General features: G+C 44.2%; 1 protein-coding gene across 1 annotated transcript in view; it reads left to right on the top strand.

The window, feature by feature from the left end:
- Positions 1-309: 309 nt before the first annotated feature.
- Positions 310-27,261, top strand: part of TDRP (testis development related protein) — a 43,767-nt gene continuing 16,815 nt past the window's right edge. The window contains exon 1 of the mRNA XM_028099725.2: positions 310-414. Coding sequence (XP_027955526.2) covers positions 310-414 — 105 coding nt within the window. The remainder of the gene's footprint in view (positions 415-27,261) is intronic.

The following is a 27,261-nucleotide window of genomic DNA, read 5'->3' as shown; positions in this document are numbered from 1 at the left end:
GTGGTGGTGGGGGGCGGGCCTGCTTGGGCTTGGGGTCTGGGACCTGGTCGGGGGTGGGGGCGGGTACGGTGGGCCTGGCTGGGCGCGGGGAGGCCCGGGCGGGGCGGAGGCGGGGGCTCGGCCCGCCCGGGGTGGGTCCGGTCCGGCCGGGGTGGGCCGGGCCCCGCCGCCGCCGCCGCCGCTCAGCCCCGCCCTGCCCCACTCGCCGCGTCCCGGTCCCGCAGGAGCCGCAGGCCCAGCGTCGGCGCGCTGCGGGCCGGCAGAGAAGGGGCGCGCGTCGACGCACCGACCCCGGAGCCGCCCTGGAGCATGTGGAAGCTGAGCCGGAGCCGGGTGCTCTTGGACGAGCCCCCCGAGGAGGAGGACGGCCTGCCAGGGGGGCCGCCGCCGGCCGCCGCCGCCGCTGCCGCGCAGGTAGGGGGAGGTGCGGGCGAGGGGGGAGCGGGGAGGGGTGCGCGCGCCAGGCCCGGGGCTGCGCGGAGGTAGAGGCGCGCGGCTGGGGGGTGCGCGGGCGGGAATGGGGGCTCCCAGGTAGGGCTGCGCAGGTGAGGCCCGGGCCGCGGCGCCCGTTAGGACCGGGGGCTTGTCCTGGGGCCGCGCCGCTGCCGTCCGTGTGGACTCCCCAAGTTAGTAGGCGCTGAGCCCCACGTCCTCGCCGCCCCCCACGCGCAGGCTCGGGAGCCCAGGGCAGCGCCCGGGGCGCGCAGCCGGGAGCACCTCCGCTGCTGGCCCGCTGGTCCTCCTGCCTCGGTGGACCCGGCTGCCGGGTGACGGCCGCCCGGGACCTTGGCAAGTCCGCCCCGCGCGCCAGTCCCGGGCGGCTGGGGACCTCAGGGCCTGCCCGCGGACGCGAGAAAGCGCTCAGACACCACAAACTTGTCGGGATAAGTATTTCTTTTCCTTAAACCTTTGTCTGGAGGAAGAAGGCAGGTGTCCTTCGTGCAGAAAATGGACAGACACTGGCCTTACAAGCTGGGAGATATGCTTGGAATGCTTAGAATTTTTTAATTAAAAAGGATCCCAGGTGGAGTCTGGATGCGTTACATATGTGTGCCCCTCCCCCTTTCCAATGCAAGTGTTCTTTTTCTCCCATTATGAAATTGAGGTCAGAAATTCAGCTTTTTTTTTTTAAAGGACGTGATTATAAAATTAATTTCTTTTTCTTTCTCTCTCTCTCTCTCTCTCTCCCTCTCCCTCCCTCCCTCTCCTTCCTTCCTTCCTTTCTTCCTTCGTTAAATGTTTGGAAACTCCTGCTGCTGTTAAGGCTCTTACCGAAGTCAGTGATGATCAGTGTCTTTTTCCTTCTGAGAACTTGTGAATAGTTGACGAGCCTTTTTCCCCAGTGGGGGGAACATAACTTAGCTTCCAGACTGAAGGAGTTCATCCCGGCAGCTATTTCTTATCGGACTTAAATGCATCTGATGAATTGTTGAAATTTGGTTCCTATCTGAGCTGGCCTTTCAGAATTTACTTTTTGATAGTGCTCATCCTACTTGTAACTTTTTGAATCTCAAAACTTTATGATTGCTCTAAACAGCAACTCTCTTAAATGTAATGGTGAGAATTTTTATGTTGTTTGTATGTGGCAACAGAATTATTTAGTACAATTCTTACTGGTCAAAGATTAAAAATACTGTTGTTTCTGGATGAACTCTTAAAAATTTAAATTGATCCTTGCTGTGTTCTGCGTCCACTTATAATGAATCCTAAGACCCATTTTCTTTCTTCTTACAGAATTGTCATCTTAGCTCACAGTGGGTTTTTTTTCTTCTATTTTAATAGACTTTATTCTTTAGGTACCCAGCAAAATTGAGTGGAAAAGACAAAGCGTTCCCCCATACCCCCTGTCCCCACACATGCCCGGCCCTCGCTCACTGTCAGCCTCCCATCTGTTGTAATCCATGAACCTCCGTTTTCCCAGGGTTCGTGCGCACTGGTGCTCACTCGGGGTGGTACGTTGGATAGATTTTGACGAATGTAATGTGAAATCTATCCACCGTTAGAGTACCAGAATAGTTTCACTACCCTACAGACCCACAGACCTCCTTGTTCTACTTACTCATCCCTCCCTTGTGCCCCTGGGTCTGTCTTTTCCAGGAGTCCTAAGAGTTAGAATCCTGCAGGATGGAGCCTTCTCAGACTGGTGTCTCTCTCGTTTAGCAATGTGTTTACAGTTCCTCTGTCTCTTTGAGGCTTGAGAGCTTTTTTTTTTTTTTTTTTTTTTAGCCCTAAATAACATTTCATTGTCTGGTTGTACCGTGTGTCCATCACCTGTGGAAGGGCGTCTTGGTGGCTTCCAGGTTTTGGCAGTTAGGAACGAAGCTGCTTGTTCTAAATACCTTTATGCAGGCGTTTGCCTGGACATTAAATTTTAACTCAGTGAAACGCTCAAGAGCGTGACTGCTGTACGGGAGGGTAAGAGGTTGTTGAGTTTTGGGAGACACCGCCACTCTGCTTAGTGGCCGCACCATTCCGCCTCCCGCCAACAGGGAGTAGGAGTCCCCGGGGCACCATGGCCTCGCCAGCACTTGGCGTGGTCAGCGCTCTGGGTGGTGGCCTCTGATGGGCGTGAAGTGGTGTCTGGTTGTTTTCAGTTTGCGTTACCGTGAGGACCACAATGTGGAGCACCTTCTCCTGTGCCCGTTCTTCACTGAGCTGTCCACGTTTCGGCCCATCTTTTAACCGGGTTGCTTGTTTTCTTGTTGGTTTTGGAGAGTTCATTGTGTATTTTGGGTAACAGTCCTTTATCAGAGATGTCTTTTTCAAATATTTTCTCCTAGTCCGTGGTCTGCCTTCTTCTCCTGCCAGTGTCTTTCACAGAGCAGAAGTTTTCATTTTTTTTTAAATTTTATTGTGCTTTAGAAGTTTTTGATTTTAATGTAGTCCAGATTGTCAATTTTTTTTTCATGGATTGTGTCTTTTGTGTAGCATCTCTGAAGTCATGGCCACACTCAACGCCATTTGGGTTTTGTTCTCTGTTTTCTGGGAGTGAGATGTGACTGTGCTGCTTGTGTTACTTTATTAAGGGTGCGTGTGGTTTAATGTGTGGAAACACTTTGCTGTGGAAATCAGAGCCATGTTGAATTGGGATAGGTTAGTCATACTCCACATTCACTTAATCCCTTCAGGAGGATTCCTCTTTATCCCAAAGCCAGTTCTCCTTAGAATTAAATTTTAAAATTCATGACAAGTCCATTCTAAAACTTCTGCCTATGAAATTTTATTTTAACATTAAAAAAAGTAGGAATTAACAGGCAGGAGGAGTTGGTGGATCTGTTGAGGCCAGCGTCTCATTAGCAGGAGGCTGTGCGCTCTGCTTTTATCTCCAGCCTTTGGGCCCCCCCACCCCTCAAAGTCAGCCCGCTGCTCGGGCGTCACTCTTGAGGGCAGAGAGCGCCCTGCCTTGCTCTAGGACGCTGTTCTGTTGGCATTCCTGTCTGGTGTTCTACTTCCTTGGAAATCCGGTCACATGGCTATAATCCGTGTTTTATTTAAAAAGAAAAAAATAGCTTAATGTTAAGTTTTAATAAGTTTGAGATGTGAGGCATTCAAAATTGGTACTTGGATGTGGGTGACACCGAACTGTTACTAAAACAGTTTTAACACAGTAGAAAACAATCTCTGAGCTGCTCTTAGGCTGTTGGCCTGTATTGTCATGAATACACACTATTTTGTATTAAAATCTAGCAGTAAGGTTTATAAAGCGATTTATTCGCTGCAGTCATTTAACAAGGAGAGACAAGTTTTGGTGAGTTTCATGTTTATTTATTTTAAAGATTTTATTTATTTTTATTTATTTGAGAGCGAGAGCACGAGTCGGGAGGAGAGGGAGAAACAGGCTCTCCGCTGAGCAGGGATCCCGATGGGGAACTTGATGGGGAACTTGATCCCAGGACTCTGGGGTCATGGCCTGAGCTGAAGGCAGACACTTCACTGACTGAGCCCCCCAGGTGCCCCAAGTCTCATGTTTATTTAAAAAAAAAAAAAAAAACCCTGCTATGCACATAGTGAAAGACTCCTGGATGTCAAATGTTAGCTCCTAACTTCTTCCCATTCTCCCATAGAAGTACTATCACTTTTTTTGTATAGCTTTTCATGAGCAATATTTATGCATATACATAAGCGTATGTTTAAAATCATATATTTGCTTTCCTACTATAAATCTCTCTGCATCTTGAATTGTTCCCTCCATAATACGTATATCAAACACTTCTCGTTTCAGTACTGTGGCTGAAAAGAATTTCATTTTTAAGGCTGCATAATATTAAATGTCAGAATTTCATTGGACCACTTCTGATGGATATTGAGGTTGCTGAGCCTTTTTTTTTTAAACCTCTGCTTGTCAAAATTTTATGCAGTAGCAGAGAGGGAAGGTCAGAGATGCTCCACTAAAGGTAGCTGACACAGCTTCTCCGTTGCTTTGAGCTGGACCGCAGAGGGCTTTAGGTAGCTTTAAATGAATGCCTTTAGTCATCTCTACACCCAACGTGGGGCTTGAACTCACAACCCTGAGATCAAGAGTCACACGCTCTACTGACTGAGCCAGCCAGGCGCCCCTAAATTAGTATTAATGCCTTTAAAAACCTCAGGGAATTTTTGCAGCGTTTTCCTGTTTAAAAATTTTAAGGGGGTAGGCGCCTGGGTGGCTCAGTGGGTTAAGGTCTTGATATGCGGGTCCTGGGATGGAGTCCGCGTCAGTCTGCTTCTTCCTTTGCCCCTCAGCCCTGCTTGTGTGCGCGCGCTCTCTCTCTCTGTCTCTCATAAATAAATAAAATCTTTTAAAACAATTTTAAGAGGCTTACACATATTCTGTAGGTAGCCCCTTCACCCCACCCCCAAATCAGAGAACATTCCAGGTGTTTTTTAACCTGCTTTTAAGAAGGAAGAACCAAGGGGTGGCAAACCTTAGTTTCAATGACACAAAAGTCCTTCTTTATGATGGTTTGAAGTTTGCTGTGGTGGTGTTTGGGAAGAAAGTAAACTAGATAGTTGTAGGTATGTTCAGAAGATCCATGCTGTGAGGCCTAGCATTCTCCTTGGGGGATGGCCGTGTTGGGAAGAGGTGAGCTTTTAGTATAGAATGTAGGCTCTACCAGCTTGCTCTTCCCAATTAGCACTCTTCCTGATACGTGAAGAACTTGCTTCTGCGTGTTTCGCTGGGGTCTGTAGTATTCGCTTGTATGGATAATTGACTTTTTATTTTTTTTTAAAGATTTTATTTATTTGAGAGAGCGAGAATGAGAGAGAGAGCACATGAGAGGGGGAAGGGTCAGAGGGAGAAGCAGACTCCCTGCTGAGCAGGGAGCCTGATGCGGGACTCGATCCCGGGACTCCAGGATCATGACCTGAGCCGAAGGCAGTCGCTTAACCGACTGAGCCACCCAGGCGCCCCGATAATTGACTTTTTAGAAGCAGTCCACTGTTGACCTTTAGAAGGTTATTTCTAGTCCGTTTCTATTACAGCATGCATCGAGTCATTTCACAGGTCTGAGGATCATTTCTGGGAGTGGAGCTGCTGAATGCAAGGGCTTACACTTTTGTAATTTTGATAGGTCTAACCCCCCGCCCCCCCCGCCGCCCCCCAGAGAGGTCGTATTGCACATTGCAGTTCTGAGGCAGCGGATGAGACTTCTTTCACAGCAGGCTTGCCAGTGTGATATAATGCTTAGAGCTGATGGGTGAAAAGTGGGATCTTAATATGGTTTTGATTTATATTCTTCTCATGGATAATATTAAATCACTTTTCATGTGTTTACGAGCCTGAATGAAGACTTCTGAGAACTTCCTTACCAGTCCTGTTTACCACATCATCGGATGCACTGTAGTCAGAATTATTGCTTTCCCGTGAAAATACAGCCTGGTGTTTCAGATTCTGATGCACCAAGAGTTAGTCTTACCTCTGCCACTCGAGCCGCTAGACCTAGTGGAGCTTCGGTTTTGTTTTTGAACTGTAGAATTGAGATAAGGATAAGCCAACGCTAACCTTTATCATCCGTTGTGTGATAAGCCCTTGACGTGGGTTGGTGCCACCATTTGCCAGGTGGGGAAACCGGTCTCAAAGCAGGACGGTGACCTGGAAGAGCCATACGGCTAGTAGGTGGTGATCCAACTTGAGTCAGGCTTGTCTGAGCGCTCTTTCCGGCTCTGAGAAAATTTGTTAGCAGTCTGGGATGGACATGCTGTCCATGTGAATTCAGCTGGTGAAGTGCAGTTTGGCAGGGGGCGGGAATGGGTGATTCTGCATGGCAAGACAGCCGGCTCTGCACTCGTGGTGCAGACTTCCTGCATTTTAGTCGCTTGATAGGTGTTTAGAGAACACTTACCTCCCTTCTGAAGAGTCACTTAGACTCTACATGGACAACTGCACAGAGAAAGGACTTTATGTCCCCTGCTGTGTCCCTAACAGCAGGAAGACGCCAGGCACCCAGCTGGTGGGCGTCCGTCAGTACCTGTGAGATGCATGGTCCAGGCGCAGGATTTTCCAGGAACTCCACCACCTGTGCTGAGTGCTGCGCTGTGTGAGGTGCTGAGGGGCTTAAATGAAGGGAAGGCAGTGAAGGAATCCCAGAACAGGGTTCATTTTCACTGGATCTGGAAGTATGAATAGGAGTTCTCCAGCCTTAGAAGATCGGAGACATTTCTAGATAAAGATTCATGATGGGGCAAGCAGATGCTTCTTTGTAGGGTTAGTCTCATTGGACACTCAGGAGCTAAATCTAATTTAGTCAGCAAAACTGGTTTTGTCAAATGTAAGTAAATGAGGATTATTTGAGGGAAGGGAAGAAGAGGCAGAGTTAGAAAAGAGAAAAGATGGCAGGTAAAACACTCAGTCCTCCCCCCTAGATTTAGTTCACTCATCCTAAAAGAAAGTTTGAGGATTCTTTTACTTTGGGGCTGCCTAACAGAAAAAAAAAATGCAAAAATTTTCTAGTAGCCATGTTAAAAAAGTTTTTTTTTAAGGTGAAATTAATTTCAATGCAATTTTCTAAATTCAGTGTATCGAAAATATTAATTCTATCAGGATGTAACCAATATAAAAATTTGTGTGGGGCACCTCGGTGGCCCAGTCGGTTAAGCATCTGGCTCTTGATTTCAAAGATTTTTTTTTTTTTTTTTTTGGACAGAGAGAGACAGTGAGAGCAGGAACACAGGGGGAGTGGGAGAGGGAGAAGCAGGCTTCCCGCTGAGCAGGGAGCCTGATGCAGGACTCGATCCCAGGACCCTGGGATCATGACCTGAGCCGAAGGCAGAGGCTTAACGACTAAGCCACCCAGGCGCCCTGGCTCTTGATTTCAGCTTAGGTCAGGAACTCAGGGTCCCGGGATCCAGCCCGGAGTCGGGCTCCCGGCTCAGCTTGGAGTCCGCTTGAGGATGTCTGTCTCTCCCTCTGCCCCTCCTCCAACTCGTGCGTGCTCACTCTCTCAAATAAATACCTGAATCTTTAAAAAAAAGTTGTGAATGAGGTATTTTTTTCCCATATGAAGTCTTTGAAATCTGGTGTGTAGTTTACATTTACCAGCATGTCTCAATTTGAATGTTAGCTTTTCATCACAAATACTTGATAAATATTTACATTTTATAAAATGTGCAGTTAAAAAAAAGGTTTTATCCCAAGTTGTTCCACACATACTTAAAATAGCTGAGCTGAGTATCTGTTTTTAAACTGATGTTGCATCGTTGGAAATGCGGTTCCTCGGCCATGCTAGCTAGGGTCCTGCGTGGACAGCACAGCTCCAGAGACCCCCAGACCCAGATGAGCTCGTGCAGGAGGGTTTGCGGGTTCTGGTGCTCACTTGGCCTGTGGGCCTCCCAGTACTTAGCCAGGCACGTGTGGAGGCCCGCGGCCTGTCCCTCGGCACAGTGAGGGATGTGCAGACAGAAGTGACCCAGGCTCGGTGTCTGCCTCTCCCAGGCCCTGGCGTACTGCTGTGTAGAATGTTCACCCATAAATGCCAGATTAAAACTGTTACTCCCAAGAGTTTCACGTCCTAATTTATAAGTTTTACTTTCACTGGTTTTTACTGGAGCTTGAGGTAGCATGACTTAGAACATTCTTAAAAATCAGCACTCCACATCACACGTGCGTTGGACGGTGTGGGCTTCAGTGTGAGAGTCAGACTGGGAGTGACCCTTCCGCTCTGAGGCTGTGCCCTGCGGCTGCATGTCCCCTCGCTGGTGACCCCGCCATGGGAGTCGTGAGGGGTAAATACCTGCTGGGAAGTCTGGGTTTGGGGTTAAGGTGTAATACAGGGGCTAATGAACCCCAGTTTTAAGATTAAAAGCCAAAGACTGAAGCTCAGAGGGCTTTCACCTATTATTTAAGAATGAATCAAGATCCACACTAGGGACAGCCACGAGAATTTCGTAGACTTTGTTGTTTTCCTGTCTGTACATGGATTAACAGATCATTTTGCCTGCATGTTCCTCACACACTGAGCGAGCTCTTCTTGGTCTTAGACTCGTGGGTAGTCAGATAAACCAGAGTTTCTGCCCGAACGTCTAGTGGGAGGTGCTCTGAGGGAAGACGGAGTCTGGTCACTTCTGCTCATCGCAGAGACTGAGGGGAGGAGGGACCTAGGGCGCAGGGTAGATGCGGGGCACGCACACAGGGAGCGGGTCCAGGGAGCGCCTTGCGTGGGCTCTTCGCTTCCCAAGATGGTAAACGGATGTTCCGTAAGAGAAAACTGTGGCTTACGTTCGAGCCTTGCAGACGGAGTACAGTATAAACTTCTCACTGTGGAAACTCGGTGGCTGATGCTCATTGATTCTAGTGTCCTCTTGGGAGCGCTTGCCGCGGTACAGTCGGTGGAGTACTGCAGTCCTTAGAGATGTTTTTACAGCGAGCGACTGTCTCAGTTTGGGGGATAAATGCTGGCTCCCGCCGCGTGCCGGATACCGTGGCGAGCGCTGGACAGGTGTCACTGCAGGTCCTCCCAGTGACCCCCAGCAGTGGGCACACTAATCCTTGTGACCTGCCCATTCTGGATTTGCAGAGCCACCTCCTCGCTCAAATTTATTAGGAACCCCAAGAGAGTAGTCCACGCACACCCTCGTGGCCGAGGCCGCATCAGTCCGGCTCTCGCACGCGGTCCTTCTGGTACTTTGTGTTGTGGATGCGCCGTGTTAAGTGGCCCCCCAGCGCCATGTCGCAGTGCTGTCTGTCTAGAGTGCCTTTGGGCAGGAAGGCTGCGATGTGCCTTACGGAGGAAACGCACGAGAAGCCAGCTCTGTTCAGGCGTCAGTTACGGTGTTAATGAAGCAGTACATACGGAATAAGAGGTCTCCGGACAGAGACACGCATGAAACAAGGATGGAAACCTGACCCCGTATTTCCCCCTGAGAACCGTGACTCAGTCGTTTAATTTAGGGCTCAGGACTATGTTTATCTCAGCGCTACCTCCAATAATGACTATCACAGTAGTTTACGTTTGAGGAATTTAGTGAAGTTATACAGTCACTAAGAAGAATTTGAATCCAGAATCCAGGTTTCTCTGAATTTATATATATATATATATGTATATGTGCAATAATACGTATATTTTTAAGTAGGCTCCACACCCAAGGTGGGGCTTGAACTCTCGACCCTGAGACTGAGTCACACACTCTACTGACTGAGCCAGCCAGGCGCTCTGAGTTGCTATTTTTTGCTACATTGTTGCTCTTAATAGGTTATCATAAACTTGTGATATCATTTTTCTTCATTTTCCAAATATTGATATTTTATATAAAAAGTTTTAGGATTTCAATGATCGGTGCCTTAGGAAAGCATTGATGAAACTGTGTTTTGGCTCAGATTCCTATATAGTATAGTTTTACTTTTTTTTTTTTTAAAGATCTTATTTATTTATTTGACAGAGAGAGACACAGCGAGAGAGGGAACACAAGCAGGGGGAGTGGGAGAGGGAGAAGCAGGCTTCCCGCGGAGCAGGGAGCCCGATGCGGGGCTCGATCCCAGGACCCTGGGACCATGACCTGAGCAGAAGGCAGCCGCTTAACGACTGAGCCACCCAGGAGTCCTACTATAGTTTTACTTTTTGCTGTATGTAAGTTTTGCAATACTGAGCATATTGACAGAAATCTTACGTGGGTGGTAAGTCCTCCGGTGAATTAGCAAGTTCCAATCACCAGTTAGAACAGGTGAGAAAAGAACTGTCATGTGTACCCCTCCCCTTTTCTCTGTACACCTCTTCTACTTAATTATCAGAGGAGGAGCAGAAAGTGTAAGCTGGCTCTTGAGGAAGGATATCGAGAAAGGCAGGGCAATGCAGTTTAACTGGCACAGGAAGATTTGTTTAGGGGAGAACTAGGAAAGCCCCATTAAGGAGTCCAGACTTCACCTTTTAGGTACGTAAAGATTTTTGAGTGAGAGCTCTATGATGTCTTAACAAGGGACACTACTTGTCTGAGGAGGAGGGGTTAGAGGCGAGTGCAGATTAAACAGGGGGGCTCCAGTGTGGCTGCTCAGATGTGAAAGAAGAGCCTGAATTTTAAACAGTAGTCAAGAAAAGCTGGAAGAAGGGAGTAGTTGCCAAAGCTGGTCGGTGAGCTCTGTGCCTTGGGCGGTGAGGGTCAAGGCCTGAAGGGCAGCTGGAGGGGTCAGGACAAAGATGTCACCTCTGAGAGCAACAGAGAAGCCGGAAGGAGGGCAGCAAGGCTTTGGGGGCAGGAGGGTCCAGGCTGAAGAGTCCAGCAGGTGCTGTGATGGGGGAAGGCCTGAAAGGCTCATCCTTGATGGCACTACAAGAAATCTGCAGGGACTGGCTCTCCGCCTCAGAGCTCGTAATTTGATCAGTAAGTGAATGGGAACCAGGGAAAAGGGAGTCAGTAGCAAAAGGTGTGTTGACAGAGTCTCTGTCCGGGAGTCAGCAGGCGGCAGATCTGGGTCTCAGCCGTGTCACTAATTCTGTGACTTGAGGCAAATAGTTATTCTGTGTCCTACAGCTTATGTTACTGTAAAGGGCCAGGTAGTAAATAGTTTAAGCTTTTCTGGAGGCCAGATGGTCCCTGTCACTACTACTCAGCTTGGCAGTTGTCAGACAAACCGCCCTAGACAATATGTAAATGAATGAGTGTGAGCGTTCCAATAAAACTTTATTTACAAAAACAGCTGCGCTGGGCTGGGGGCCATTATTTGCTAACCTCTACCTTATTTTAATTTTATTGACGTGTAGTTGACGCAAAAGATTATATCAGTTCCAGGTGTACAGCATATATACTGACCCAGCATTTCTCTACACTGTGGCATCATTGCCACTATAAATCTAGCCACCCTCTGTCACCATACAAGAGTTGTTGCAGTGTATTTGACCAGTTCCCTCTGCTGTATGTCACCTCCCCTTGTCCTAATTATTTTCCAGCTGGAAGCTTGTACCTTTTCTTCCCTCCCTCGCTGCCCCCGGGCAACTACAGCTTGTTCTTTGTATCTATAAGTCTGTTTCTGTCGGTTCGTTTCTTTTTCCCTTTTTTTTTTTTGTTTGTTTTTAGATTCCACATAAAAGTAAAATCATATGGTATTTGTCTTTCTCTGACTTATTTCACTTAGCATAATATGCTATAGATCCATCCATGTTGTTAGAAATGGCACGATTTCATTCCTTTTTTATAGCGGAGTGATATTCCATTGGTGTGGGTGTGCGCACACGCCCGCATGGGTACACACACACCACATCCTCTTTGTGCATTCGTCCATCAGTGGACACTTGGGTTGCCTCCATGTCTTGGCCACTGTAAGTGATGCTGCCGTGAGCATTCGGGTGCATGTGTCTTATTATATGTGCATTGTATTTATATAAACACACTTATTTATTCATCATTACTCACTGTAAAGGATAAAACGCAGGAACAACCCCAGGGAAGAGATGCATGGGCAAAGTATGGGGAGGGGTTCAGAACTTCCTTGCCCTCTCTGGACACACCATCTCCTAACACATGAATATGATCACCAACCTGGAGGCTCCCCAAACCCTATCATTTAGGAGGTTTTAGGGAGGTTCCATTCCCGAGGCATGGTAGATTAAACCATTGGCCCATTTCCAGGGCTTTCCTTCCCATGTCAGGGGAGGGGACGGTAGCAGGCTGAAAGCGCTGTAAGCCTTGGCTTTTCTGGTGACCAGTCCCAGCCCGAGCTCTCCAGCCCCCTCCCCAGCCACATCATTAGCATACAAAAGGCTGTAAATTCCAAGGGTTTTAGAAGCTTCGTGCCAGGAAACAGGGACAAAGACCAAATATTTTTTACTCTACCACACCCAGTATTTGATTTGTTATAAATATGTATGAACTTCAAATTAGACATTTTATCAAGATAGGTAAATGATTTCTTTAAGAACTTTAAAAAAAATGATAAAATCTCTGTATTTCTCTTTGTTTTTTCCCTCTTGCTTTTATGCCTGGAAAGGCATTTCCTTCCCTGAGTTCAGAGTCTTCTAGTTCCTTTATGGCTTCATTTAAAAGGAATAACTCTTTCATCTGTGGGGAATTTATTTTGCTGTCTGCTGTGTAAATAAGGATTTAACTTTTTTTTTTTCTCAAAATATGGTTACCAGTTATTTTACATCCATTAAAAAAATTGTTCTTTTACCCTCTTTTTCATGCCACTTACTGTATATTGAAATCACCCTATATGTTGGGGCCTGAGATTTCCCATTCTGTTCTCTTGATCCTTCTGTGTATTCTTGTCCCATTCCTGCAGTTTTGCTAACTGAAGTTTTATAATGCATTTAATAACGGGTACCACAAGTTACCTTTAATTAGACTTAAAAATAGTCTTCCCTTTCCTGTTCACTTTTTTTTACTTGTGTGTTATTGAGCCAGTTTTTCATTTTCTTTTTGTTTTTAATAGACTTTATTTCGTGGGGGCAGGGGCAGTTTTAGGTTCACAGCAGAATTGAGGGGAAGGTGCGGAGATTTCCCATAGACTGCACCCTCCTTCCCGCCCCCAGCCTCCCCCACCATCAGCACCCCAGCAGATGGTGCATTTGCCACCACTGATCTGATGAACCCCATGAACGCCTTGTCATTCCCCAGAGTTCACAGTCTACATCAGCGTCACTGTTGGTGGTGCACGCTCTGTGGTTTGCACAAATGTGTGGTGATACGTCCCCACCCTGACAGGGTCACACAGAGTGGTCTCACTGCCCTGAACCCTCTGTGCTCCGCCTGCTCCTCCCCCAGCCCCTAACCTCTGCCGACCACTGATCTTACTGCCTCCATAGTTTTGCCTTTTCCAGAATGCCATAGAGTTGGAATCACACAGTATGTCGATTTTTCACACTGACTTCTTTCACTTAGTAATCTGCATTTATATTTCCTCGCATGTCTTTTCATGGCTTGAAGGCTCCTTTCTTTTTGGTGCTGAACGACATTCTGTTGTCTGAGTGGACCACAGTTTATTTAGCAGTTCAGTAAGTGAAGGACGTCTAGGTTGCTTCCAAGTTTAGGAAATTATGAATGTAGCTGTGTGCATGTTTTTGAGTGGCGATAAGTTTGTGAGTTGTTGGGTAAGTACTAAGGAGTGCAGCTGCTGGACCGTAGGGTGAGAGTGTGTTTAGTTTCGTAAGAAGCTGCCGTGCTGTCCGCCGGCACCGTGCTCCAGTCCCACGCGCAGTGCTCAGTGCGGGAGGGCTCCCATCGATGCACATCCTCGCCAGCACTTGGTGGTGGGAAATGTCCTGCATTTTGGCCGCTCTAACACTCGTGTGAGGGTATCTCGTTGTAAATTGCAGTTTCCTGATGACGTATGATATTGACCATCTTTTCATACACTTATTCACCATCTGTATATCTTGAGTCAGTGTGTAATGTCTTCATTGAAATAAACGTGCCCTGTATCACACCAGCCTCGCCGAGACTGGACGCCAGTTACCGCCACCATCTTTGTTATTTGTGTTTGCACACAAAAGTGGGAAACAGGCTTGTTTTTGTATGAGAAAATAGGAGTTCACCTTTTTGGTTTTACTCTGTCTTTGATGAGGTGTTCGTTCAAGGCTTTTGCCCATTTTTAAATTGGGTTTTCATTTTCTTATTGTTGACTTTTTTAAGAGTTCTTTGTATGTTTTGGGCGATAGTCCTTTATCAGGGATGTCTTTTGTGAATATTTTCTTTCAGTCTGTGGGTTTTCCTCTCATTCTCTTGAATTCTACCTCTGGTCTTGTATTCCACACTCCCGAGGGCCGGGCTGCTGTGCCAATGTCGATGGCAGCTCACCGGGCCTGTGGAGACTGGGGAAAAGCAGCGGCCTGGATCTGGGTCTTCTGAGGCCTGTGTGACCTGGAACCACCACAGATTCTGTCCTCTACCCCACTGAGAAGTCACCCTACCAGCCCGGCGACTCGTTTAGGAAGAAATGATGTTTTCTAATGTCATGTGCCATTCCAAAAGTGATTTTATAATCATTTACTCAAGTTTCCTTTTTAATATAGTTGGTTAAGGCAACATGTAAACTTTTTTTCTGAATATTTTTAATGTTTTTGTTCTTGTGAATGGCTTTTTTCCTATTCTCTTTAACTGTAATATAGCTATTTTTTCTGTTTAGCCATTTTCTTAGGTCTAATGGTTCCTCATTTGATGCTTTTCCATTTTCTCATTAGTCTCAATAATAATAATTGTAACTTCCTTTAATTCATTTCTATTTCATGCCTTGTACTGATTAGAACTTACAGAATAATACAAGTAAATAATGTTAGAGGGCTGTCGTACGTTCTTTCTGACTTCAGTGGGCTCTGCTGGCTAGAATGTCACTTATTTTGACAGGACCTTAAACATGCTAATATACACACTACTTTAGTACTAGTAGTTATATTCAGAGAGAGATATTTCATAGTATTACACATACAGTTTTTTTTTCTGCCCCAGGGTTTGCTAAGTGAGCATTTAAAAATCATAGAAAGTATAGATCAGAAAAGATACTTAGAGTGAGGATGAGGAAGGGGAGGGAACCATGAGATTGCATCCAACAGCTCTCAGGAGTCAGAGGTCAGTGTGTTCTGTTCATGAAATTCAGGCCGAGGAGGTGCTGGATAATTTCCACCAAGTTGCAGAGCTGCTGAGTGAGGCCCTGAAACCTGACCTACATTCCCAGTATGGATGGTGTCTTTATTCGGTTATTAGCTAAAGCATAATAAATTCTCAATTTTAAAACTCTTCCTTTTCTAGATTTTTTTTCTGGGTAAATTCCATCAAGGTTCAGTTCCTTCATTTTACAAAACGAGAAACTTAATATTAGGGTACTTCTACCCCTTGGGAACAAATAGGCTCCTGCCCCCTGGTGTTAGCCCTGCAGCCCTGAGCTCCTGAGCTTCCATTGGCTCAGGCACTGGTGAGACCTCCTGTCCACCAGCCGGGAAGACAAAACCTACGTTCCCCTTGTCTTGGGGGACCCGCCAGACTCCCTGTGCCATGCTCCTTGGGAAAGAGTTGAATTTGGAACAGAGTTTATCCAGGAGGAAGGAGACAGGGCTTGCAGATCCATTTTGCTGATGTATTTCATCAGTCATGGGATGGCTTTGTAGCTGAACAAGTGGTTCTTCATATTTCCACACATTTGGTTAACTCAGTGTTTCTCTGGAGACACCAGGTTTGTCACAGACATCCTAATCTCTGGATTGGGGCAGGGAAGGTTGATCTAGAGCAACATTGAGGACAGCAACTTCTAGTTCCTCCTGTCTGGTGGTTGTATGTGAGCTACAGAAGCACTGAGAGGGGAGGCCTCGAGTTCCTCCTGTGCTGTGGGCCTGTGTGTGATCCAGGGAAGCACGCGGTCCTCCCTTCCTCCTGTGCTGTGGACGTGTGTGTGATCCAGGGAAGCACGCGGTCCTCCCTTCCTCCTGTGCTGTGGGCCTGTGTGTGATCCAGGGAAGCACGCGGTCCTCCCTTCCTCCTGTGCTGTGGGCCTGTGTGTGATCCAGGGAAGCACGCGGTCCTCCCTTCCTCCTGTGCTGTGAGCCTGTGTGTGATCCAGGGAAGCACGCGGTCCTCCCTTCCTCCTGTGCTGTGGACGTGTGTGTGATCCAGGGAAGCACGCGGTCCTCCCTTCCTCCTGTGCTGTGGGCCTGTGTGTGATCCAGGGAAGCACGCGGTCCTCCCTTCCTCCTGTGCTGTGGACGTGTGTGTGATCCAGGGAAGCACGCGGTCCTCCCTTCCTCCTGTGCTGTGGACGCGTGTGTGATCCAGGGAAGCACGCGGTCCTCCCTTCCTCCTGTGCTGTGGACGTGTGTGTGATCCAGGGAAGCACGCGGTCCTCCCGCGGCTCCCACACTCTTGGAACATTTGGAGTGCAGCTAGTTACACATCTCCTACTTAGAACAAATCCTATTTTGTGTTGATTGTGCCGAAGCTCCATAGGCACAGCATGTGCTGCTTACCTGGCGGGGTGTACAGGACAGTCATGGTAGTTGGCTTTCCTGCTCAGACATCAGTACGTGAGTAAAATGGGCAGTGCATCCAGGCTATGGCTATGGATTGTTTCCTGTTGTAGGACAGCTCTGCAGAGCCTGCTTGTGAGCTGTGAGCACGTTTCCGGCATTCTGGTTGCAGGGTTTGACTGCTGGTGGTAGAGGTGCTGAGAAGGTCTCATCCTCATGGCATTTTCAAATACTACCGTCTCCTTTATCCTTTTAAACAGCTTTATTGAAATATTGTTCATTTGACATCAATTCATCCCCTTAAACTGTAAAACTAATGATTTAGTGTATTCACAGATATGTGCAACCTGTCAGTTTTAGGACAAAATTTTCTTGACCTCAAAAACCCATCCCTGAAGCTATGCACTCTACTGTTTCCCCCCGGCCCCAAGCAACCCTAAGCAACCCCTAATCTAATTTGTATCACAGAGATTTTTGTATATTTCCTGGCCTTTTTTACTGGCCTCTATCACTTAATGTAATTTTTTTTCGGTCTTTATTTTATTTTTATTTTTTATTGTTATGTTAATCACCATACATTACATCATTAGTTTTTGAGGTAGTGTTCCATGATTCATTGTTTGTGCATAACACCCAGTGCTCCACGCAGAACGTGCCCTCTTTAATACCCATCACCAGGCTAACCCATCCCACCACCCCCTCCCCTCTAAAACCCTCAGTTTGTTTTTCAGAGTCCATCATCTCTCATGGTTCATCCCCCCCCTCCGATTTCCCCCGCTTCATTCTTCCCCTCCTGCTATCTTCTTCTTCTTCTTCTTCTTTTTTTTTTCTTAACGTATATTGCATTATTTGTTTCAGAGGTACAGATCTGTGATTCAACAGTCTTGCACAATTCACAGCGCTCACCATAGCACATACCCTCCCCAATGTCTATCACCCAGCCACCCCATCCCTCCCACCCCCCACCACTCCAGCAACCCTCAGTTTGTTTCCTGAGATTAAGAATTCCTCATATCAGTGAGATCATATGATACATGTCTTTCTCTGATTGACTTATTTCACTCAGCATAACACCCTCCAGTTCCATCCATGTCGTTGCAAATGGCAAGATCTCATTCCTTTTGATGGCTGCATAATATTCCATTGTGTGTGTGTGTGTGTGTGTGTGTGTGTGTGTGTGTGTGTGTGTGTGTATCACATCTTCTTTATCCATTCATCTGTCGATGGACATCTTGGCTCTTTCCACGGTTTGGCTATTGTGGACATTGCTGCTGTAAACATTGGGGTGCATGTACCCCTTCGGGTCCCTACATTTGTATCTTTGTGGTAAATACCCAGTAGTGCAATTGCTGGATCGTATGGTAGCTCTATTCTCAACTGTTTGAGGAACCTCCATACTGTTTTCCAGAGTGGTGGCACCAGCTTGCATTCCCACCAACAGGGTAGGAGGGTTCCCCTTTCTCCACATCCCCGCCAACATCTGTTGTTCCCTGACTTGTTAATTTTAGCCATTCTGACGGGTGTGAGGTGGTATCTCATTGAGGTTTTGATTTGGATTTCCCTGATGCCGAGCGATGTGGAGCACTTTTTCATGTGTCTGTTGTCCATTTGGATGTCTTCTTTGCAGAAATGTCTGTTCGTGTCTTCTGCCCATTTCTTGATTGGATTATTTGTTCTTTGGGTGTTGAGTTTGATAAGTTCTTTATAGATTTTGGATACTAGCCCTTTATCTGATATGTCATTTGCAAATATCTTCTCCCATTCTGTCAGTTGTCTTTTGGTTTTGTGGACTGTTTCTTTTGCTGTGCAAAAGCTTTTTATCTTGATGAAATCCCAATACTTCATTTTTACCCTTGCTTCCCTTGCCTTTGGCGATGTTTCTAGGAAGAAGTTGCTGCGGCTGAGGTCGAAGAGGTTGCTGCCTGTGTTCTCCTTTAGGATTTTGATGGACTCCTGTCTCACGTTTAGGTCTTTCAACCATTTGGAGTCTGTTTTTGTGTGTGGTGTAAGGAAATGGTCCAGTTTCCTTCTTCTGCATGTGGCTGTCCAATTTTCCCAACACCATTTGTTGAAGAGACTGTCTTTTTTCCATTGGACATTCTTTCCTGCTTTGTCGAAGATGAGTTGACCATAGAGTTGAGGGTCCATTTCTGGGCTCTCGATTCTTTTCCATTGATCTATGTGTCTGTTTTTGTGCCAGTACCATACTGTCTTGATGATGACAGCTTTGTAATAGAGCTGGAAGTCCGGAATTGTGATGCCGCCAGCTTTGTATTTCTTTTTCAACATTCCTCTGGCTATTCGGGGTCTCTTCTGGTTCCATACAAATTTTAGGATTATTTGTTCCATTTCTTTGAAAAAAGTGGATGGTATTTTGATGGGGATTGCATTGAATGTGTAGATTGCTCTAGGTAGCATTGACATCTTCACAATGTTTGTTCTTCCAGTCCATGAGCATGGAACGTTTTTCCATTTCTTTGTGTCTTCCTCAATTTTCACTTACTGTATTTTTTAAAGGTCCAATTATATTGTGCATTTATCAGTGCTTCATTACTTTTTATTGCCAAATAATTTTTATTGTATCAATCTGCCACAAACATTTGGGCTCCTGCTTTTGGCCCCTGTGAATACTGTGATGTTGTAAACCTGTGTGTAGAACATTTTGTGTGGACCTGTGTTTTTAGGGTTGGTGGGTATATATCTAGGAATACAGTTGCTGGGTGCTGGAAGACTGAGTGTTTGCATCTGCCCCGTGCCCCCGATTCATATGTTGAGCCCTAATCTTCAGAGTGATGGTGGTAGGAGGTGGGTCCTTTGGGACATGGGTAGGTTATGAGAATGCTCTGCATGGCCTTAAGTGCCTTTATGAAAGGTACCCAACAGAGCTCCCTTGCCTCATCTGCCATATCAGGACCCATTGGGCAGATCGCCATCCATGAGCCAGGAAGAGGGCCCTCACCAGACACTAAACCCATTGCTACCTTGACCTTGGACTTGCAGACTCCAAAAGTTAGAGAATAAACTTCAGTTATTTCTAAGCTGCCCAGTCTATAGTGTTCTGTTATAGCAGCCTGGCGGACTAAGACACTGGGTCATATGGTAACTTTATGTTTAATGGTTTTAGGAGCCTGCTGGACTGTTTTCTATGGGCACTTTCTCCATTTGACATGATGTATGAGGGTCTGAGTTCTTTCTTTTTTATTTTTTTAATTACCCATTTTTTTTTTAAAGATTTTATTAGAGAGAGAGCACAAGCTGGGTGGAGGGGGAGAGAGGCAGAAGGAGAAGCAGACTCCCTTCTAAGCAGGGAACCTGATTCCGGACTCAATCCCAGGACCCTGAGATCATGACCTGAGCTGAATGAAGGCAGATGCTTAACCGACTGAGCCACCCAGGTGCCCTGAGGGTCTGATTTCTCCACATCCTTGTTATTATCTGACTTTTTGATTTTAGCCATTCTAGTGGGTTTGAAGTAGTATCTCATTGTGGTTTTGATTTGTATTTTCCTGATGTACTGAATATCTTTTCATGTGCTTATTGCCTATTTATACAACTTTTTGGAGAGGTATTTATTCTGATGCTTTGCTCATTTTTAAAACTTGGGTTTTCTTTTTATTATTGAATTGTAAAGTTTTTCATATATTCTAAATTCAAGTCCCTTATCTGATCATATGATTTGTAAGTATTTTCTCCCATTCTGTGGGTTGTCTTCACTTTCTAGATGGTGTCCTTAGAGGCACAATTTTTTTTAAGATTTTATGTATTTATTTGACAGAGAAACACAGAGAGGGAACACAAGCAGGGGGAGTGGGGGAGGGAGAAGCAGGCTTCCCGCTGAGCAGGGAGCCCGATGCGGGGCTCAATCCCAGGACCCTGGGACGATAACCTGAGCTGAAGGCAGATGCTTAATGACTGAGCCACCCAGGTGCCTCCTGAGGCACAATTTTTTAAAATTATGATGAACTCCAGTTTATCTCTTTTTTTCTTTTGTTGCTTCTGGTTTGGTATCTTATCTAAGAATCCTTTTTCAAATCCAAGATCTTAAAGGTTTGCCCCCTGTGTTTTCTGTTCAGTGTTTTATAATTTTAGCTCCTTCATTTAGATCTCCGGTCCATTTTGAGTTAATATTTGTAAGTGGTGTGAGGTAAGGGTCCAGCTTCTTTCTTTTGCATGTGGCTCTTTAGGAGTCCCAGCATCATTTGTTGTAAAGACTGTTCTTTTCCTAGTTGATCGTCTTACCTCCCTTCAAGAAAATCAGTTGACCTTAGATGGATGGGTTTGTTTCTGGATTCTACTTCTATTCTGTTCATCTATTTATTAATTCATGTACCAGCCCCACACCGTCTTGATTGCCACTGCTTTGTAGTAAGTTATTTTTTTAAGGAAATGTTTTGAGTATAGTTACCACGTTACATTCGTTTCAGATGTACAATTGTGATTCGAGTTCTTTCCACGTTGTGCGGATCTACCTTCTGTCACCATTCAGCACTGTTGCAGCACCACCAACTATATTCCCTGTGCCTTCCATCCCCACGATTTACTCGGCCCACAGCAGGAAGCCTGGATCTCCTACTCCCCTGCACCCATTTTGCCCACCACCCACCCGTTTCCTTCTGGCAGCCATCAGTTTGTTCTCTGTATTTATAGGTGCTTTGTAGTAAGGTTTTTTGTGAGTCCTTCTGCTTTTTTTTTTTAAAGATTATTTTGACTATTTGGAATCTCTTGTGATTCCATATAAATTTTAGACTTTATCATTTTCTACAAAGAAGTCAGATAGGATTGTGATAAGGGATGGCATTGAACCTATAGATCAGTTTGGGGACATTGCTATCTTGACAGTGTTATGTATCCTGAACATGATATGAGTTTCTGTTTATTCAAATCTTTTAAAACTTTCTTTTTTTTTAATTCAGCTTTATCTTTTTTTAATTTAATTTTATTATGTTATGTTAATCACCATACATTACATCATTAGTTTTTGATGTAGTGTTCCACGATCCATTGTTTGCATATAACACCCAGTGCTCCACGCAGAACGTGCCCTCTTTAGTACCCATCACCAGGCTAACCCATCCCCCACCCCCTCCCTCTAGAACCCTCAGTCTGTTTCTCAGAGTCCATCGTCTCTCATGGTTCAGCTCTCCTTCCGATTTCCCTCCCTTCATTTTTCCCTTCCTTCTCCTAATGTCCTCCAAGCTATTCCTTATGTTCCACAAATAAGTGATAAAACTTTATTTCGATAATATTTTGTAGTTTTCAGGGAAGAAATTTTCAACTTTTGTAAAATTTATTTTGTTGTTTTTTTTTTTAAGATTTTATTTATTTATTCATGAGAGACAGAGGGAGAGGGAGAGAGAGAGAGAGAGAGAGAGAAGCAGAGGGAGAAGCAGACTCCCAAGGAGCAGGGAGCCCGATGCGGGACTCGATCCCAGGACCCTGGGATCATGACCTGAGCTGAAGGCAGACGCTTAACCGACTGAGCCACCCAGGCGCCCGTAAAATTTATTTTGAAGTATTCTGTTTGATGTGTTTGTAAATGGAAGTTTTCTTAATTTCTTTTTTGATTGATCATTGCTGGTGTACAGGAACAGATTTTTTTATATTGATCATATCTTATCTCAAATTGTTGAACTTGTTTATTAGTTCTAAGGTTTTTGGTGGATTCCTTAAGATTTTCTATGTAAAAGATGATGTTATTAAAGTAGAGATAGTTGTACCTCTTCCTTTCCAATCTGGCTGCTTTTTACTTTATTTTTTCCAAGTGCCGTGCTCGCACCTTCATCACAGCGTTAAATAGCAATGGCCAGATCGGCCTCCTTGTTCATTCTTGATCTCGGGGCAAAGCCTTCAGTAGTTAGCCATATATATGATACTAGCTGTGGGTTTTTCTTAGATGCCTATTGTCAAATTGAGGAAGTTCTTTTTTTAAAATAATCGCTGATTGGAAAAAATAGCATAAAAAGCAAAGCAAACAGAATATTATTAATATTATTCTGACCTATCTCATGTTATCTAAACATAGAAGTTGAAAGTAGTCCATTCAAGTTTCAAGTATAATTTGCATACAGAGTTACAGTAAAACTGTCACTGTAGGCTCCAAGTATGGTAGCAATAAGTTTTAAGTGTTTGCTTTACTTTTTATGCTATTTTTTCACAGAAAAAATATAAAATATACACGCATGTATATAAGTAAAAAAGTAGAAATAATTTATAACCCTCTACACAGGGGAACATTCTCCTCTATTACTAGTTTGTTGAATATTTTTATCATGAAAGGGTGTTGGATTTTATCAGATGCTTTTTCTTATCTAGTGAGAAAATTATATAATTTTTTATTTTCTTGAAATGATTTTATTATATTAATTTTCAGACGTTGAACCAACTTTGCATTTCTGGGATAATTCCACTGAGCCATGGTGCATAATTCTTTTTAGTTTTTGCTGGATTCAGTTTGCTAGTATTTTGTTGATGATTATTTTGTTTATATCTGTAAGAGATAACTGGTCTATTTCCTTTTCTTGTGATGTCTTTGTCTGGTTTTGGTATTAGGGTGATATTGCCATTAGAAAATGAGTTAGGAAGAGTTTCCTCCTCTCATACCTTTTGGAGCAATTTGTGAATAAATGGTATTTATTCTTCTTTTAAATGTTTGGTAGGACTCAGTCATGAATACATTTGGGCCTGTGCTTTTCTTTTGGGGTAGCTTTTAGATTACTAATTCAGTTTCTCTGCTTGTAGATCTATTCGGGTTTTTTGTTTTCTCTTGAGTCAGTTTTGGTAGTGTGTATGTGTAGGGATTTCATCTGTGTTATGTAATTTGATGTACAGTTGTTCAGAGTTCCTTTATTCTTATTTTTGTAAAGTCAGTAATAATGCCCTCTCCTTAGTTCCTGATTCTAGTAATTTTGAATCTTCTCCCTTTTTTTTTTTTGGTCAGTCTAAAGATTTGTCAATTTTGCTGATCTTTTTAATGAACCAGCTTTTGTTTTCGTTGATCTCTCCATTGTTATTTGTTCTCTCTTTGATTGATTTCTGCTTTAATCTTTTTTTATTTCCTTCCTTCTGCTTTGTGTTAGGTTATTTTGGTTTTTGGTTTTTTTTCCCCAGTGTTAAGATGGACGTTTAGATTATTGATTTGAAGTCTTTGTTACATTGAAGGTTAAACATTTTCCTGTAAGCACTGCCTTAGCTGCATCCTGTAAGTTTTGGTATGTTGTGTCTTTTTTTTTTTTTTTAAAGATTTTATTTATTTATTTGACAGAGAGATAGCGAGAGCAGGAACACAAGCAGGGGGAGTGGGAGAGGGAGAAGCAGGCTCCCCGCAGAGCAGGGAGCCCGATGCGGGACTCGATCCCAGGACCCTGGGACCATGACCTGAGCTGAAGGCAGACGCCTAACGACTGAGCCACCCAGGCGCCCGGTATGTTGTGTCTTGTCTGTAATTTATTTCAAACTATTTTTGGTTTCCCTTTTCAGTCTTTGTTTGACTCACTGGTTATTTAGGAATGTGGTGTTTAATTTCCATATACTTGTGAGTTTTTCTTGCTATTGATTTCTAATTTCATACCACTGTTGGCAAAGAACCTACTCAGAATGATTTCATCCTATTATTTTTTTAAAGATTTTATTTATTTATTTATTTGAGAGAGAACGAATGTGTGCAAGTGAGGGGAGGGACCGAGGGAGAGGGAGAAACAGACTCCCCGCTGAGCAGGGAGCCCACCATGGGGCTCAATCCCAGGACCCTGAGATCATGACTTCAGCGGAAGGCAAACACTTAACCGACTGAACCAGCCAAGTGGCCCTGATTTCATCCTATTAAATGTATTGAGATTTGTTTTAGGCCTAGCGTATGTTCTATATTGAACACTACTCCCTCTGCACTTGAGAAGAGTGTGTATTCTGTTGTTGGATGGAATGTTTTATATATATGTTCTAGTTAGTTTGTAGTGGTTTTCATGGCTTCGGTTGCTATCTTCTGTGTAGTGGTATTCATTATTGTTAGTGGCATATCTTTTATTGTTGGGTTGTCTAGTTCTCCCTTTATTTATTATTTCTCCCATTTTTGCTTATTGTATTTTGTTCTGTTAGTATGAATCTTTATGTCGTCCTGATGGTAATTCATTTATCATTATGAAATTTCTCTTTACCTTTAGTAACTTTTGAAATTTTATTGTCTATCTTGTCCACTGATGCAACCACTCCAGCTTCTGTGGTTCCTGTTTGTATGACCTCTCTTTGCCCTTCCTTTTACTTTAATCTCTTTTTATTTTTGAATTTATGGTATGTCTCCTGTAGGCAGCCTTTAGTTGGAACAGTTTTTAAAATCCAGGCTGACCATCTCTGCCTCTGATTGGATTATTTAATGTGTTTACGTGTAATAGAGTATTGTTGCTGTAGCAGGTTTCCATCTGCCATTTTACGTTTTGTTTTCTAGGTCTCGTGTCTGTTTTGCTTCTCTACGCCTCTTCTGACCCTTTCTTTGCATTGGGTATATTTTCTCTTGTAACATTTAATTTCTTCTTATCATTTACTGTCTGTGATCCTTCTCGTAGCCCAATACAGTCTTCCACCACCCACCTCTTTAAAGCTGTTGTTGGCAAATGCGTTACACATGCATTATATCTGTATATATTACAGGCCCAACAGTACGTTATATGCGTATTATTGTCTACGCTTTTTTAAGTTTGTTGTGAGAAGAAAGAAAAATAGGCATTTTTTAAAAGATTTTATTTATTTGACAGAGAGTAGGAGCAGGGGGAGGGGCAGAGGGAGAGGAAGAAGCAGACTCCCCACTGAGCAGGGAGCCTGATCCTGGACTCATTCGCAAGACCCTGGGATCATGATCTGAGCTGAAGGCAGCTGCTTAACTGACTGAGCCATCTGGTGCCCCAGAAAAATAGGCATTTCTACTGTGTTTTATGTTTAATTAAATAATGACCCCCACCAGCGCTGTGTTTTTTCATGTGGATTTGCTCACTGTATGTGTCACTTGCTTTCAGCTTGAAGGACTTCCTTTAGTCTTTCTTGTAAGGCAACAAATTCTTTCAAACTTGTTTATCTGGTTTATTTCATCTTTCTTTTTGAAAGATAGCTTTGTTAGATACAGGATTTTTGTTTGACAGTTTTTTTTTTTGAGCTCTCTCACTGCCTTATGGCCTCCATTGTTTTTTCTGAGAGTTCATCTTATTAGAGTTTCCTTGGTAAGTGACTAATCACTTTTTCCTTGTAGTTTTCAAGATGTTCTCCTGTCTTTCTGTGGTGTAATAAAAAAATGTATGTGGTCTTTGCCTCTGATTCCTAGCACAGGTTCTAAAATCCTTGGGATCTCCTGAATGTTAGGAGTTTTTGTTATGCTAACGAAGTGGCTGAAAATGGGGGATGCTTACCAGAAAGGGCAGGCCCGTGATTAGAGGCTTGAGATTTTCAGCCACCTCACCTCCAGGGATGGGAGAAGGCTGGAGATTGAGTTCTAGCCTCTGGCCAGTGGTTTAACCAATGCCTACATGATGAAACTCCAATCAAAACTTTGAACACAAGGCTTAGTGGAGCTTTGTGGCTGGTGAACACACTGATGTGCTGGTGGGGAGTGATGGGCTGACCCTGACTCCCTAAGGAGGCAGGGAGGCTCTGCATGGCCTCCCAGGCCTCCCACTGTGTGTCTCCTCAGGTAACTGTTTCTTTTGTTACTACTACTGTAGTCTTAAGCGTAGTGGTCTCCTTCCTGCTGTGTGATCTTCGTCAGCTATTGAACCTGAAGGGATTGTGGGAACCCTTGAATTTATACTTTTCCATCAGAAGTGCCCCTGGCCTGGGACGCCTGAAGTCAGGTCAGTCTTGAGGAGCACTGATTCTTCATTGTAGAGTCTGAGACAAACTCCCTGTGGTTAGTGTCAGAATTGTATTACGGTAAACCAGTTGGTGGGTGAGACAGAACACTCTGATTTTCTTTTACTATGTGCATGTTTGTGGATCTCTGTGTTCATCCTACCTGTAGTTTGTTAAGCTTCCTGGATGTATTGATTTTTGGTGTTCGGTGAATTTGGGAAATGTTCTCTTGTTTCTGTGGATATTTTCTTACCAATTAATTTCTTCTGATGCTTCTATTTTGTATGTGTTGGCGTCACACATTTCTCTTAGGCTCTTCATTTGTCTTCATGCTTTTTCTTTCTGGTTTTTGGCTTGCATAATCCATCCTGATCCATCTTCAAGTTCCATAATTCTTTATTCTCCAAATTCAGACCTACTACTGAGACCCTCCAGTACATTTTTATTTCATTTATTGTACTTCTCAACTTTAGCATTTCCATCTGATTCTTTTTGATCATGTCTGCCTCGTCACTGGTGTTTCTGTGTGCTGCCATCATATCTTCATTTGCTTCTTCCATGGTGTTTTCCTTCAATCTTTTAAAACATAATTATTTATAATGGCTGTTTTTTAGTGTTATTGTTGTTAAATCCAACATCTGGGTGTGCTCACAGGCATTTTGTATTTACTTTTTTCTGGTGTATGGGTCATACTTTTTTTTTTTTTTTTGGCTAACTCAAAATTTTTTGTTGGAAAGTGGACATTTTATTTTAGTTTTTAAAACTGAGGAATAATTAACATAATATATTGGTTTCAGGTATACAGTGAATGATTTGACACCTGTATATATTGCAAAATGATCCCTACAGTATATGCATAGTTACAAAATCCTTTTTTCCTGTGGTGAAAACCAGAAGAATATAAAACACGGTATTATTAACTACTGTCACTGTGCTGTACATTATATCTCCATGACTTATTTATTTTATAACTGAGAATTTTTCTATCTTTTGACCACCGTCACTCATTTTGCGCCCCTTTCCCTAGCCCTTGGCAACCACCAGTCTATTCTTTGTATCTATGAGCTTGTTGTGT

The sequence above is a fragment of the Eumetopias jubatus genome, unplaced genomic scaffold (genome assembly GCF_037043125.1).
Source record: "Eumetopias jubatus isolate StellerSeaLion01/CBP00866 unplaced genomic scaffold, mEumJub1_p1.0 scaffold_2, whole genome shotgun sequence".
Classification (NCBI taxonomy): Eukaryota; Metazoa; Chordata; class Mammalia; order Carnivora; family Otariidae; genus Eumetopias; species Eumetopias jubatus.
This window is presented reverse-complemented; position numbering and strand designations above follow the sequence as displayed.